The sequence below is a fragment of the Camellia sinensis genome, chromosome 8, assembly GCF_055761805.1.
Source record: "Camellia sinensis isolate YWXY chromosome 8, ASM5576180v1, whole genome shotgun sequence".
Taxonomy (NCBI): Eukaryota; Viridiplantae; Streptophyta; class Magnoliopsida; order Ericales; family Theaceae; genus Camellia; species Camellia sinensis.
In genome coordinates this window covers 144,372,153-144,385,887 of record NC_138968.1, presented here as the reverse complement: position 1 = coordinate 144,385,887, position 13,735 = coordinate 144,372,153, and the positions used below count along the sequence as shown (strand labels likewise).

The following is a 13,735-nucleotide window of genomic DNA, read 5'->3' as shown; positions in this document are numbered from 1 at the left end:
TTAAAAAGCAAGCAAGTTCAAACCATACAAAATGTGATAATGGAAACGATGAAAATATGTGTAGATGAACTGAAAAATATAATATTATGAGCATAAAAATTAAGAAGATGAAAAAATGTATAGATGAATTGAAAAATATTGAGAAAAAATATATATAGACACAAAGTAACAAATATTGAAAAAATGTATATAAAGTAAGAAATAATATTACACTGATCTTATAATGATTTTCATAGATTATCAAACTTGCAAAATGTAATAAAGAAGAAAATGAATTATTCTAAGAAAAGATGGGTAGATGAGAGAGAATGATAAATATTAGAAAAAATAAATATATACACACAAAAATAATAAATACTGAAAAACTGTATATAAAATAAGAAATAATATTACATTAACCTTGTAATGATTTTCTTATAGATCATCAAACTTGTAAATTATAACAATGAAAAAAATGAGTTATTCTAATAAAAGATGGATAAATGAGAGAGAATGATAAATATCAAGAAAAAAGGAATATATACACACAAAAGTAATAAATACTGAAAAAAATATATATAAAATAATAAATAATATTAGGAGCATAAAAATGAAGAAGATGAAAAGATATATAAATAATTGAAAAATATTAGAAGAAAGAAATACATACATACAAAGTACCAAACATAGAAAAAATGCATAGAAAATAAGAAATAGCATTATAGCCCTGTTTGGTAGAACTGTGGGAAAGTGCTTATAGCTTATGCCTAAACAGCTTATAGCTTGTAACTTTCAGCTTAAGTTAATTTCCAGCTTATTCTTAAAGCATCTCCTGCCCCACTCAAAGAATAAGCTGATTTCTGACTTTCACAAAGCTATAAGCTATAAGCTAAACCAAACACATCAAAATAGCTTAAATTAAGCTGAAATAAGCTGTAAATAATTTCTGCCAAACAGGCACTATATTGGCCTTGTAATGATTTTCACAAATCATCAAACTTGTAAGCTATAACAATGGAGAAATTATGAGCAAATATGGGTAGATGATAGATAATGATTTAATTTGACTGGATTAAACTGTATAAAAAAATGTGTACGTGAGAGTTAAAAGAGTCGTGACTTTTTTTGTTTTTTTTTGATAACATGATATTAAATTGAGAGTGGAATAAACATGGATGAATAGTTGTAAGAGTTGTAGGATTTTATTTTTATTTTTTTATTTTTAATAATGTGATATTAAATTGAGGATGGGATAGATATTATTGAGGGTGATAGATATGAATGAATATTTTATTTTTTAATTTTTATTTTATATAGGGAGAAGAAGTAAGGAGCCCTAAATAATAAGAACGAAGGTGAAAGGATGTACCACGTTTTTTTTTTTAATTCCAAAATTATGAATTTTAAAAATAAATATTTAGAGACTTTTTTGACAAAATAATTACATTTGCTTACATAGATAGATAGATTAGGCCATCTCCAACCGTTCACCAAATCCAACATCATATTTAAATTTGATAAAAAAAAGTTATTTTTTGTGCTCTAAAGATTGCACCAAAACAATATCAAATTGAGAAAATATCAAACGTTTCACCAAATTGAGAACGACTTGCTCCTTTCACCAATTCACTGTGCATAGCCGTTAAAACAGAAATTTGTGAAAATTTTACACTACGGGGTCGACCACCCGGTTGACCAACCGGTCTACCGGCTCATGCAAAAATTGGCCTATGAACTGGTTCGAATGGTTTAAATTATTGGTTCAAACGGTTTAAATTTTTTTTGAACCGGTCGACTCACCGGATGTTCATTTCCTTTTTTGATGCACACTACAATAACTATAACCATTGGAGGTACGCGTATCAAATCAAGAAAATCAATTTTTTTTTACTCAAATTTAATGAAAATTTTGTTAAACCGTTGAAAATGCTATTAAATCAATAAAACATTAGAAATTTTACGGTGGGTAATTCGTCAGATATTTTTTGGAAAATTTTTAATTTTTTTAAATAACATATATTTCGAAACAAATTTGACAAGAGAGAGAGAGAGAGAGAATTAGTACAGTAAAAATTTGGAGATGTGCACAGTGCACTCCACGCACCGAATCAGAATCAAAACCCTAGTTGAATGCACGACACAACGCTCACCCGATCATTCTCAGTCTTCTCCAAAGCACAACGCAACTCCCTCTCTATGGTATCTCTCATCTTCTCTTTTCTCGTTCGCTCTTTCTCATTCCCGCGTCTGTTCCTGGTCTCTTACCTCCTCCTGGTATGGATTTTTTTTTTTTTTTTTTTTGAAATATGGTATGGAATTGTGATTAAAGCCCTAAATTATGTTGAATCAAAAATGTACAAACCCAACTTAAGCCAATCTGTTATTAGCTGCTTATTTGCTCAAAAAGATTTTAAGCAATAAGCCTAGGAGCTCTGAATTATTCTTCAATTGTCTGAAATTCACTATATCTTTGCAGGGTTTGTGAATTATATGCACCATTTGTGTTATGTTGAAAAACTAAAATCCCCATTTGTGTTACACTACACTGGAAAATTCTAAATTTTTATAAACCATGGATACAAAAGCTTTGGCAAAGTCAAAGAGAGCCCATTCTCAACACCACAGTAAGAAGCACCATCCGAATCCAACACTGAAAGCTCCTTTAGTGGGCCAAGTAGGAGCCAGTGGTGCGAAGAAGCAATCGGGAAAGCAAGTCAGAGAGAAACCCAATGAGTCTAAGGGTTTTAGTGCACTCCCCTCGAATTGGGATCGTTATGAGGAAGAATATGATTCAGGTTCGGAAGATCCATCCCATAATATTACGAGTCAAACAACTGATTTTGTGCCAAAGAGTAAAGGGGCAGACTATGGTTACCTGATTTCTGAGGCTATGTCTCAGTCTCATACAAATATTTCTTCGGATTCGGAGAGCTTTCCTTCGTTTGGTGATGTTCTCACTGGTAGGACCTTGCTCCTGATGTGAATTGTATAGGTTGTATCATTTTAATTTTATCTATTTGTATGTGGGTAAAGGAGATATGGATCTCATTTTGTCTAACTTTGAATGATTAGTTGTCATTGCTTTACTAATTTTTCATTGGTGATTTGATTCTCATTTTTTTTTATATTAAAAAAAAAAAGAAAAGAAAAGAAAAAAAGACAAGAATACCATCCAAGGTTTATATTTTTTTAAAGGAAGTAAGACACACAGACAAAACCCAACACCTTTGGAGTTGATTTATCCTCCTTTGTCGAATGCTAGGTTCACATGGTCAAATCTTCAAGCTAATTTGGTTTGTCATAGATTGGATTTTTTTTTTTTTTGTTATAAGGATTGGGAAGAAAGATTTTTGAATGTAAGAGAGGAGGTGCTTCCTATGGCAGTTTTTTACCATTGTTTTGTGGGTGCTAGAGAGTTATCCTTTTAAGTGAGGTCCTAGTCCTACCTCCTTAAGATTTAAAAACATCTGGCTTGAACACTAGTCTTTTAAGAAATTCTGAGGAGCTGTGGGGTAGTTGCAGCGTTCCAGGTTGGGAATTAAATTCATGAAAAACTCAAGTTCATGAAGGATAAGTTAAAAGTTCCAAACAAGGAGATTTTAAGGGATATGAAGGAATTGAATAATGGAATTGCAAAAAGGATTGACGAGTTGGATAGTATTGAGGTTAAAGGAGACTTGGATGGGTGTATTAGAAAAGAAAGGTTGAACCTAAAGATTAAATTGGGGAAAGTTGTGTTTAGGAAATAACCTTCTTGGGAAGGCAAAAATGAAATGGCTTAAAGAGTGTGACAATAATACAAAGTTGTTTTACAAGGCGAATGGGAAAAGGAAGAAGTTTATCAAAAGGTGGGGTTGATTATGGATAGGGAGAATCAAAACATCAATGATATTTATTGAAGGTTAAGACTTGTTACTAATTGATGAAATTCTTGAAATTAGTACAATTTTTGGAGTTCTAGATTTTGAATGTAAATACTATAGCGCGATTGCTTCTCTTTACTACCAATCCATCATAATGTTTATTCTATATTTTGAGAATCTTCAGGAGGCTTAGGAATTAGAAGGCTTGCATTGTGAATTAGGCATTTTGGGGTAAATGGTTGCATTGGTATACGCTATGGAAAAGGGGCTTGTGTAGAGGGGACTATTGGTAGGAAAATACGCGAAAGTTTGTGGCGATTCGACCATCATGGAGGTATCTTCTTCATATGGAGTATGGGTACAGGGAATGGTTGGGCTTATTTTGTGAAGCATATTCAATTTGTTGTTGGACATGGGGAAAGGTTAAATTTTTGGTTTAGATGTTTGGTGCAGAGATAGGCCCTTGTATAGGGTCTTCCCTTTGGTAGCATTGTGGAAAAGACATGCACACTTCTAGTAGTGTGCATGATTGGGGCGTAAAGGGAAATGATGGAGTTCCATGAAACTTTGTATAGGATGCATGATGTTTGGAGAGGAGGGGAGGATGAAGCGTGATGGTTTACCTCTCAAGTCTTGGAGGCTTGGGGTAAAGCGTTTTTGGCAATTGCTTAGTAGATAATGGTTCTGTTGATTTTCCTTGAAAAGGGAAGTCCAAGGTTCTCTAAAAGATGGCTTCCTTTCTATTTTTTGGGTTGAGAGCCGTCACATGGAAAGATCCTGAGTGTTGATAACCTAATCAAGAGGAAGAATATTACTAACTGGTGTTGTATGTTTATAAAGCCAGAGGAGTTGGTGGATCATTTCCTTATCCACTGTTGATTAGCAAGGGAATATGTAGATGTTGCTTTCGGCCCTATTGGTGTGTTGTGGGTATTCCTAAAACAGTGGTAGAGGTTGTTAGTGATAGGAGGAGGGGATGTTTTTCGAGTGAGAGGAGGCGGCCTTCGAATGGGTTACTGTTTGCTTGATGTGGTGTGTATAGGGGATAAAGGAATTGGCATTCTTCTAAAGGTGTAGACTTTTTCTTTTTTGATAAAAGATAGGGTGGATCCTTCCCTAGAAAGTTATTTGGATTTTGTAGATTCTACTGAGTAAGGGGCATACAACAGTCTCCTTTGTGTTTGTATAGTGTACATGGGCTGCACCCCCTTACTTCTAGTCCACAGTGTTTTATCATTATATTTTCTTTCTCAAGATCTCGTATACTTGCATGCAATTTATCTGGTGATATATTTGCATAAATACTTTTTTTCTAGGGTTGGATATTCTGAAGTATGGACATGTAAACTATATAGCTGCACAGCAATGGTAATAATAGCTTGTTCATATACCAAGCCTATTTCTACCCTGTCAGCATTTGATTTTGCTCCTTGGTGGTGTTATCACTAATGATTCTTTGGTACCGCCTAGTAAATTTGATTGTGTCTTTGAATTGGTTATCAATTTTCACATTACCTTGTCACTTGTCAAAAAAATAAAAAAAATTCACATTACCATGTTGTTTGTCTTGTTATGAAGCTACTATTCTTAAGCAGCCACAGAGCTTTCTTTTACAATGTTTGTTTGAGAAGTCTTGATGGAATTTCAATCAATTCATGTGGACTGAGAATTGCTTGATATGAAAGTTTCAATCTGCAGTATTACAGGAGATTGACTTCAATTTTTCTTAGACTTCAATCAGGGAGTTGGCTCTCTGCTTTCTGTAAGGGGACAAGGAATTCTATCATGGACCAGAGATGATAATTTTGTTGTGGAGGATAGAGCAACGACCAGTCAGGAGGTATTTTATCATTTTTCATTCGTTGTTTCTTTGTTAGATGTGACCCAAATTCCAAAATTGAGATAAATAGGAAGAATTGTGTAGGGTTGACAGATATGCATAATTATCTTTCAATAAACTTGTTAAAAAATCTAACCATTCCCATTTATTAGCCCGTATACACAAGTTCATACATAAAGCTCTACAGTTCTAGCTTATATCTAAAATTTGTTTTGTTTGTAATTTTGAAAGTAAGTAGGGACCTTATACACAAAATGAGATATACAGCATGAAGGGGTGATGGAAGCAAGAGGTTGTAGGCTGGGGAGTGTCATGGGAGGCCTTCGAAATTTTGAAGTGGAGAAGGGTAGGGAGGTAGTGGGGGTAGTGCTAAGTCAAAACGCAAATTTACCCACTATTTTTTCCGTTCTCAGACTGTTAGATAATTTAGGTCTTAGAACAGCTTGAGTCTTAAGGCCGGGTCTGAGATTTATAGGGCCTTAGGCGGGTTTTCAAAGCGGGGCCCTCCCACATATATTTTTTTATAAAAAGAAATTACGAATAAAATAATAAGTTTCCAATAATTTTTTTATTATTTAGTAGCTATAATAGTTTCATTACACATATAATCATTAAACTTTATTTTTATATATTAAGATATGAAAAAATCATTACAAAGACTCAAATTAATTGGACTTAGCAATGATTATATATATTTTTAATTTGGCTCAACAAATTTTTTTGAGGGGCTTTTTAGACTAAGCCTCAAATAATAAAAAAAGATTAGGCTTTGAACTTTTAATATAATATAAAATTAATAAATTTGGGGCCATATTTTGTGCCAAAATTTGGGGGCCCTAGGTACAGGCCTTAGTGGCCTTCGCCCAGGGCCGGCCTTGTTGAGTCTGGACATGGCAAATAGGCATAATCTGCAGCTTCCGTGTGTGATATGGAAAAGAAGAAAAAAAAGAAAAGTTACCGTAATGGAAACCCGTAAATTCTTGGGCAGACGTGTGTGAGCTGAAAGTGTAGACAATTTGTATGCCGACTGCAAATTACCTTGCCTGCCAATGCAGCCACGTGTGTAACAAATGGGGTATCGTGGCTTATAATTTGACCTTGGCTTGTCATGCCTTTTTTTTAAAGAAAAAAGGAGCTTATCACATTCTTAACTATATGATTCCCTATTGTGCATTCCATTTTTCAAACTAAATTTTCATCAAATTCCAAGAATTTACTGCAAGCTACTAAGGCTCTGTTTGGTAGAGTTTTTGAAGTTTAATTCTATCCCTTAGTTTGAGTGTGTTGTTTCGTTACAACTTTAGACAATTAATTCCACACTCACTTTTCAAAACACTTTTCAAAACATCCACTTTTCAATATTATATGTCACATCACTCAATTCAAATTCTTTTTAAAACTCATAACCAAACAAATTTTCTATACTTAAATCATAATTCTAAAATTCACATACTCAAAATACAACTCTATTATCAAATTATAATTCTAAAGCTCTACCAAACGCAACCTAACTGTTTCCTTTGTTTATTTGTTTACTTGCGTTTTTTTTTCTTTTCTTAATTGACATGTGTTGGTTGCCTCACATGGATATTCTCTCTTACTTCTCTCCCTTTTCCTTCATGGTATAGGCGTCTTTTCTGTCCCTTAATCTACACCTTCTTGCGGAACAACTTTCAAAAGTAGATTTGTCACAAAGGCTCTTCATTGAACAAGACTGTTTACTGCCAGAGCTGGTATGTATTCCCCACCCACATCCACACACACATCACACACTTTAAGCAATTTGAAATTGTCCTGTTACAGTCCATGGCAAGTGTCATCATGAGTTGAGGTGAATGGTCCTATTTTTTCCCGAGCTTCAAGTATCTTTTGTATGATGTTCATGATTTCTTGGGATTATTGAATAAAATTCACAAATTTCTCTGGTGAATAGTTCTGGATGGATCAAACTTCAAAAAATGGATTTCTTTTCTGTGCATCTAACACGTTTTACTCACTAATTGAGTTGTTTCAGAATTATCACTGCCTGTTTTGCAATTGCAGTGTTTGTGGACTGCAACTTAATTATTTTGGATCTCTATATAAAAGTTGGAAAATGCTATACAGCCACATTTCTTACTCACTAGACACAAATAAGTGGTTCCCGCTTGTATTAATTAATGTCGGTCCTTACTGGCTTGTATCTAGTGGGTAAGCAATCTCAGTATATGTAGCATTACTCATAAAAGTTTGGATGTCCCCTTGCATTATTTGATGGTTTTTGGAGCAACTGTTCATTTGTGTATCTAGATTTTTCTTGTAGTCTTTGCTAATTAAGGTTCTACTTTCAAAATAGTTATTGCATCTTTTCTCTTCCTATCTTATTTTATCCCGTCTGCAAAATTTGATTTCTTCAAAAGTACTTTGGATTACGCTGATACGTGAGTATTGGATACTTCCTAAAATATTGTGTGTTTCTTCATAGCCCAGGTAAGTGTTGTTGCTTGTGTATGATGAACAATTAGGGTTATTTTCCAGGGATTTGCTAAGGCTTAAGCAAGAAATAGAGCATTTTACTAATGCTTCCTATGTCTTGTGGAATAGTTTATCATTGTTTGTCCATTTGGTTACAAATTGTTCCATGGTATTGTATTCATTGTGGTTTCAAGTTTTATTGACGTGGTCATCTGAGGTTGAATACTTGAATTGTGCTCTTATTATTCTACACATGAACATGCACATGTAAATACATATATGCAGTGCATGCATGGGTGCAATGCATTATATTTGCCGTTTAATGTAGTGACTTTTTCTTCTATGTTATTAACTTGATAAGCTACCAATTTGATGACTTCAAAATTTTCAAGAAAGGCTGTTGCTGAATGTATAGTATAATAGTTGTTCCTCAGTTCCAGAAATCTCTTTTTGGGCGGTGACCATTCTGCTCTAGAGCAGTGATTCCACGGTTTGAAGTAAGAATAACGACAGAACCGCATTTCCGTCAAAATAGAATTGTGATTCCAAATAGGAATGCCACTTAAATTATGAATTCCAAAGAAATAAATGAAAAGCTACCATGGCTAAAGATACTATGTAGAGAATAATATTTATCTTAGATTTTGTCTTACCTCTTAGAAATTAGAGTCACACTAGAAATCCCTTAAAACATCACCCCTAAATTTACCTACATTAATGTGGCAGGGGGTTGAGTCTTAGTTGATTGATTTATAAACAAATCAACAATTGACATTGTAGAGGTCTTAAACATTTTTTTTCTAGGAATTAAAAGATGTAGATTTTTTGATAGATCTTCAATTTGGGCTATGTGAGTGAGGAGTAAACATATATATATTGTTTGTGATGAATACTTATTTTTATGATGAGAATTTTCTATGCTCAGTTTTAAGTGGTTATGCAATGTAGACACTTAACATATATATCGTAACTAAGTAATAAAAAAAATTCTTACAATATATTTATAATATAAAATACATAATGCTGTCTCTCCCACGCTGTGCAACTAAGAATTGTTCTGTTTCAGATCTAATAGTCACACTGGTTTAATTGTCAGCAATTAAATTTTTTATCCCAAGAATGCATATCAGTTAACTTTTTAATGCTATAATTTAGTTATGAGACCTACCAACCCTGTTTAGAAATATTGCTACAGTTTAATCTGGACTGGAGAGGATTTAAACCTTTGCAAGTCATTACCAAATGAGATTTTTTTCCAAGTGATTTGCATTTTAATGGATTTGATAGTATGGGTTTTACATATTTTGTGTTGTATGTTACAGTGCACAGAAGAAATACAAACAAGTTTCAATCGGGAATCTGACCAAGTACAAGTTGCATGCCAAAGTGAAGTAGTGGTGATAAATTCTGATGAATTAGTTGATAAGATGGAGGATCACATTAGTGACTTTATGTCACCCAACTCTTCTGCCATTTACGATTCAGTTTCAACCTCATTTAATAAAGGATTGAAGTCAACGGATCCAATTAAGGATAAACAAAGTCAATCCAGGGGAACTGGTGAAAGTACAGTGCAGTATAGAGCACAATCAAAGGGCATTTCTGTTGCAAACCCAAATGAGAAATCATCTAGATTTGAGGCAGCAGCTGCTGAAGCAGACCTCGATTTCCTTCTTGACTTGGGCAATGAAACGAACTTCCTTGATTCCTCTGGTGTCAAAAAAACGTTTACGGACACATTTTCGGTTGAAAAACAAGGAACTTCGTCAAGGTTGGATTCATCCAAAGCCGCTTCAGTGACCACCCATTTTGATGATGCCCTTGATGATTTACTGAAGGAAACATCCTCCCGTGGTAGATTTTCAGTTCATCAACAAGAAACTTCAACTTCACTATTAGGAGGAAATCCATATGTTCATTCAGCTCCTGCTCAACATTTGAAGAAAGGACCTGATTTATCTAAATCAGCTTCAGTTACAGCCAACTTTGATGATGCCCTTGATGATCTACTCAAGGAAACATCCAATCCAACAAATCAAAAGGACACATCAAGTCCCATGAGGTAAGGGTTGCCCATCGTAATACTATGTCTTCTTCCTCTGGCCCTGTTTCGAAGTCTAAAGTATTAGATGATTTTGATTCATGGTTTGATTCTGTAAGCTAAAAATCTTGGCTGTGAAGCGTCATTTGTTGTTTTTTAATCTGTCTTTTAACTCTTCTAACATTTCCATATGAGCTGTTCTATACCCCACAAATTACAGTGAGCAAGAACCTGACTCTGGACAAACATGGACCAGTGAGGAACTACATTTTACCCAGTACATTTTTCATTTTTTGTTGACGGATGTGTTTGTCAAATATTTTCTTATTGTGTATTGGTATTCAAATCAGCGTGCCGAAAAAATGAAATGAGGATTTCGCGATTGTTATGTATGTGAGCATGGCCTTGAATATTGAACTATCTTTTAATTTAGTTCTGGCCTTAACCTGAACAATGTATTACTCGATTCTGTAACTCCATATCTTCAGGTGAACTCGGTCTTTTGAAACTAGGTAATATCGAATGAAGTTCCTGTACCACCATGACCTCCTACGCAATTCTCACAGCACCACCACTTTTTTGTTTTGGGAATCCCTTATTTATGATGTAAAATGGACTTTGTTATTGTTAAGTTTCTCAAATATTTTAACAATTTAAAAATCAATAAAATAAGATCAAATCATGACACAACTGAACAGAACATATAGACTTAACTAATGATGTAATTTTTTTAATTTTTGTGTTTTTGTGATTTGTGAGCTTAAAACGCTAAAATTTTATTATGAACCATTCAAAAAAATTGTTGAAATATTAACATGTGGACCTGCGAGTGTCAAATAGTGGTTTCGAGCACTAATAATAACGGAGGAGAGTTGAACACGTTGCATCCAATGTAGGTGGAAACCTCCAAAGCCCCAAAAAAATAATTGAAGAAAATCTTTGGTAGCTAAATTGAGCTACCTCGAATGACTGAAATTACTGTTCACTGATTTATCAATCAGGCAACTATTCAGACGATTAGATAAAACACTTGTCTACTATAATTATCATTTTGTCAGATCACAATTATCAATCTTTTCACCGGACGACTAACAAGATGAAATTTAAACCATTCAAGCCAAGCTCAAATTCGAGCTAAGCAAAAAGTCCCAGTTGCGTAGCTCATAAATGAAAGTCCCAGAAATTTCAACGAGAGAGAGATGAAAAAACCTTGAGTCCAACAGTGATACCATGGTGTTGGGATCACTATTTAATTATTTAAATTTTTCGTGGCATCTGAAAATTAAGATTTACATTCCACATTTTGTAATTTTATTGTGTTCGGATACCACATCAACCGTGTTACTGTTACACCCAAATCTTTTAGGAGAGAGAGGGAGAGATCATTCATGTATTGCCTATCGATCCTTCAAAATATATCCACAAAATTATTTATTCATACAATGATCTATGCACATCCCAAATTTTTTTATTCAAAACTTGTGAAACAATTTTACAAATCCATGTGACCTTTTTCTTTTCTTAAATCAAAATTGGAAAATAAAAATAAAAAAAGCTCAAAACTAATCAATTGCCTCCATGCAATTTCTTGTAAAGGAAAAGAAGAAAACAAAGTGTAAAAAAAAAGTGCTAAGAAATGAAACTAAAATTAGTGAAAATGAATTATATCACATCAAAGCCATAAAGCCCCAGCTTGTTTCAACACAGGAATCAACTCTCCAGTAATATGAGTAGCCATAATCCGATCCAACCCTCCGAACAACTGACCTCCGATGAACACCGCCGGAAACTGCATCCGACCAGCAGCTTGTCCGACGATGCCCTCCAATTGACGAAAAACACTAGTCTCATCGTCTTCGTCGACCTCGTGGACTGCCGGATTTACACCTAGGCCCTGAAGGAGTCGCTTAACCACATGACTCATGCAACAACCACGCCTGCCTAAGACTATGACAGCGTTCTCCAAAACCATGTTCTTTATATCATCATCACCACCACCTTTTGTTGATCCTGAATCTGACCCAATATCTTTGTTCACCAGTGCTGATCGGCTTTGAAAAGGGTGTTGGGGATTTGGTACCCAGATCTTGTAAGGAATAGCTTCTTGCATAGTTATTTTCAAGAGAGAAGTAGAAGTAGAAGTAGAAGTAGGTGTTTGGGTAGTCTTGTAGTGTGGGGTGGGTTTGTAATGGGTTATATGCATTTATATACCTATAGAGAGAGACGAATGGAAGGGTGATGAGAGGTTATGGTTGAGGATGGGAGGATGACTTGGAAGAGTCCGGCGTCAACGGCTGTTACGCATTCTTTACGCGGTTACATATTACATACTAATAGATTTACATATAATGGGGTGTGGTGTGGTGTGGTGTGGTGTTGCTTACGTTTCATTATTAGTCTTGCCACTTTTTTTTTTTGTTTTTTGGTACCCCACATGAGCTACGTCACCCACTATATGAAACCCACCCCACGTTAACTGCCTCACACACGCACACTGACCCACTCCTCTCTCCTTATATTTATTTTAATAATTAAATCTATATAATAAAACTGTTTTCAAAAATATTAAATGAATCATCCTATGTTTAAAATTGAATAAATGTAACAGTTATTATTATTTTTTGAACAATGAAGTGTCTCCAAACACAAATAATTTCGCATATATATATATAAATTTATTACATAAATAAGTTTACATATTTTTAAAATTTAAATATGAATTAGATCGTATTATTTGGGTATTATAGATTCCATTTCAATGATGTGAATTGTTTATTTTTTAGAATTTTTTTTTATATATATTATCTATATAAAAAAATTAAGTGAATCAAATAATCATAACATTTTTTCATTATATTACGTTTTTCTCAAAAAATTGAACGACAAATGTGTTTTTAAAAATAATTTATTTATTTTTTTTAAAGATAATATAAAACAAAAATATAATGATTATCGAATTAATGATATCCATAAAAAGTTCTATAAAATAAATATTTGATTTATGAAAATAAAATCTATAATAAATCTCACACATTCAGATAACACAATAAAATATAAATTTAAACTTGAGAAAATATGAATCCATATAGATATATGTGCGAGTATTGGTTGGAATTGGATATGGAAATTAATCTTATGATAAGTTTAAAGAGGGTGGTGACAATTAATTTTGCCTAACCAGTAGGCAAAAAGGCACAATCATATCACATCATGCTTAAGTATGCAAAATATCTTAGATATTTTGTCTTTAGTTCCTAATTGTGACATAAGCATGAAAGAAAAGGAGGGTGTGTGTTGATGTCAGCAAACTAAGTAGATCTCGAATGTTAGGCATCGTTTAATTTAATTTTAGAATATGATTTGAGTATAGGATTATATTTTGAAAGAAGAAAATTTATTTAGTTATAAATTTTAAATAATTTTTGAGTTTTGAGTTGTATTTTAAAATTGTTTTGAATTTATTTTTTTAATATTTAAAAATTTTCTTAATTTTATTTTTTTAGAGTAAATATTTTTTATTTTAAATTTTTATTTATTTTTTAATGTGCCCGGTATTTA

The 13,735-nt window shown here is 33.4% G+C and overlaps 2 protein-coding genes across 2 annotated transcripts; one reads left to right on the top strand and one right to left on the bottom strand.

Moving 5' to 3' along the window:
- Nucleotides 1-1,989: 1,989 nt before the first annotated feature.
- LOC114317235 (phosphorelay protein) lies at nucleotides 1,990-10,569 on the top strand. Its single transcript, XM_082883658.1, has 5 exons — nucleotides 1,990-2,253; nucleotides 2,456-2,939; nucleotides 5,573-5,682; nucleotides 7,311-7,415; nucleotides 9,459-10,569. Exons 2-5 carry the CDS (start codon nucleotides 2,552-2,554, stop codon nucleotides 10,200-10,202), a joined length of 1,347 nt encoding a protein of 448 aa, XP_082739784.1. The 5' UTR covers nucleotides 1,990-2,253; nucleotides 2,456-2,551; the 3' UTR covers nucleotides 10,203-10,569.
- A 1,280-nt stretch (nucleotides 10,570-11,849) lies between these two features.
- LOC114317237 (glutaredoxin-C9) lies at nucleotides 11,850-12,287 on the bottom strand. The gene has a single exon (XM_028263947.2). It carries the CDS (start codon nucleotides 12,285-12,287, stop codon nucleotides 11,850-11,852), a length of 438 nt encoding a protein of 145 aa, XP_028119748.2.
- Nucleotides 12,288-13,735: the final 1,448 nt, after the last annotated feature.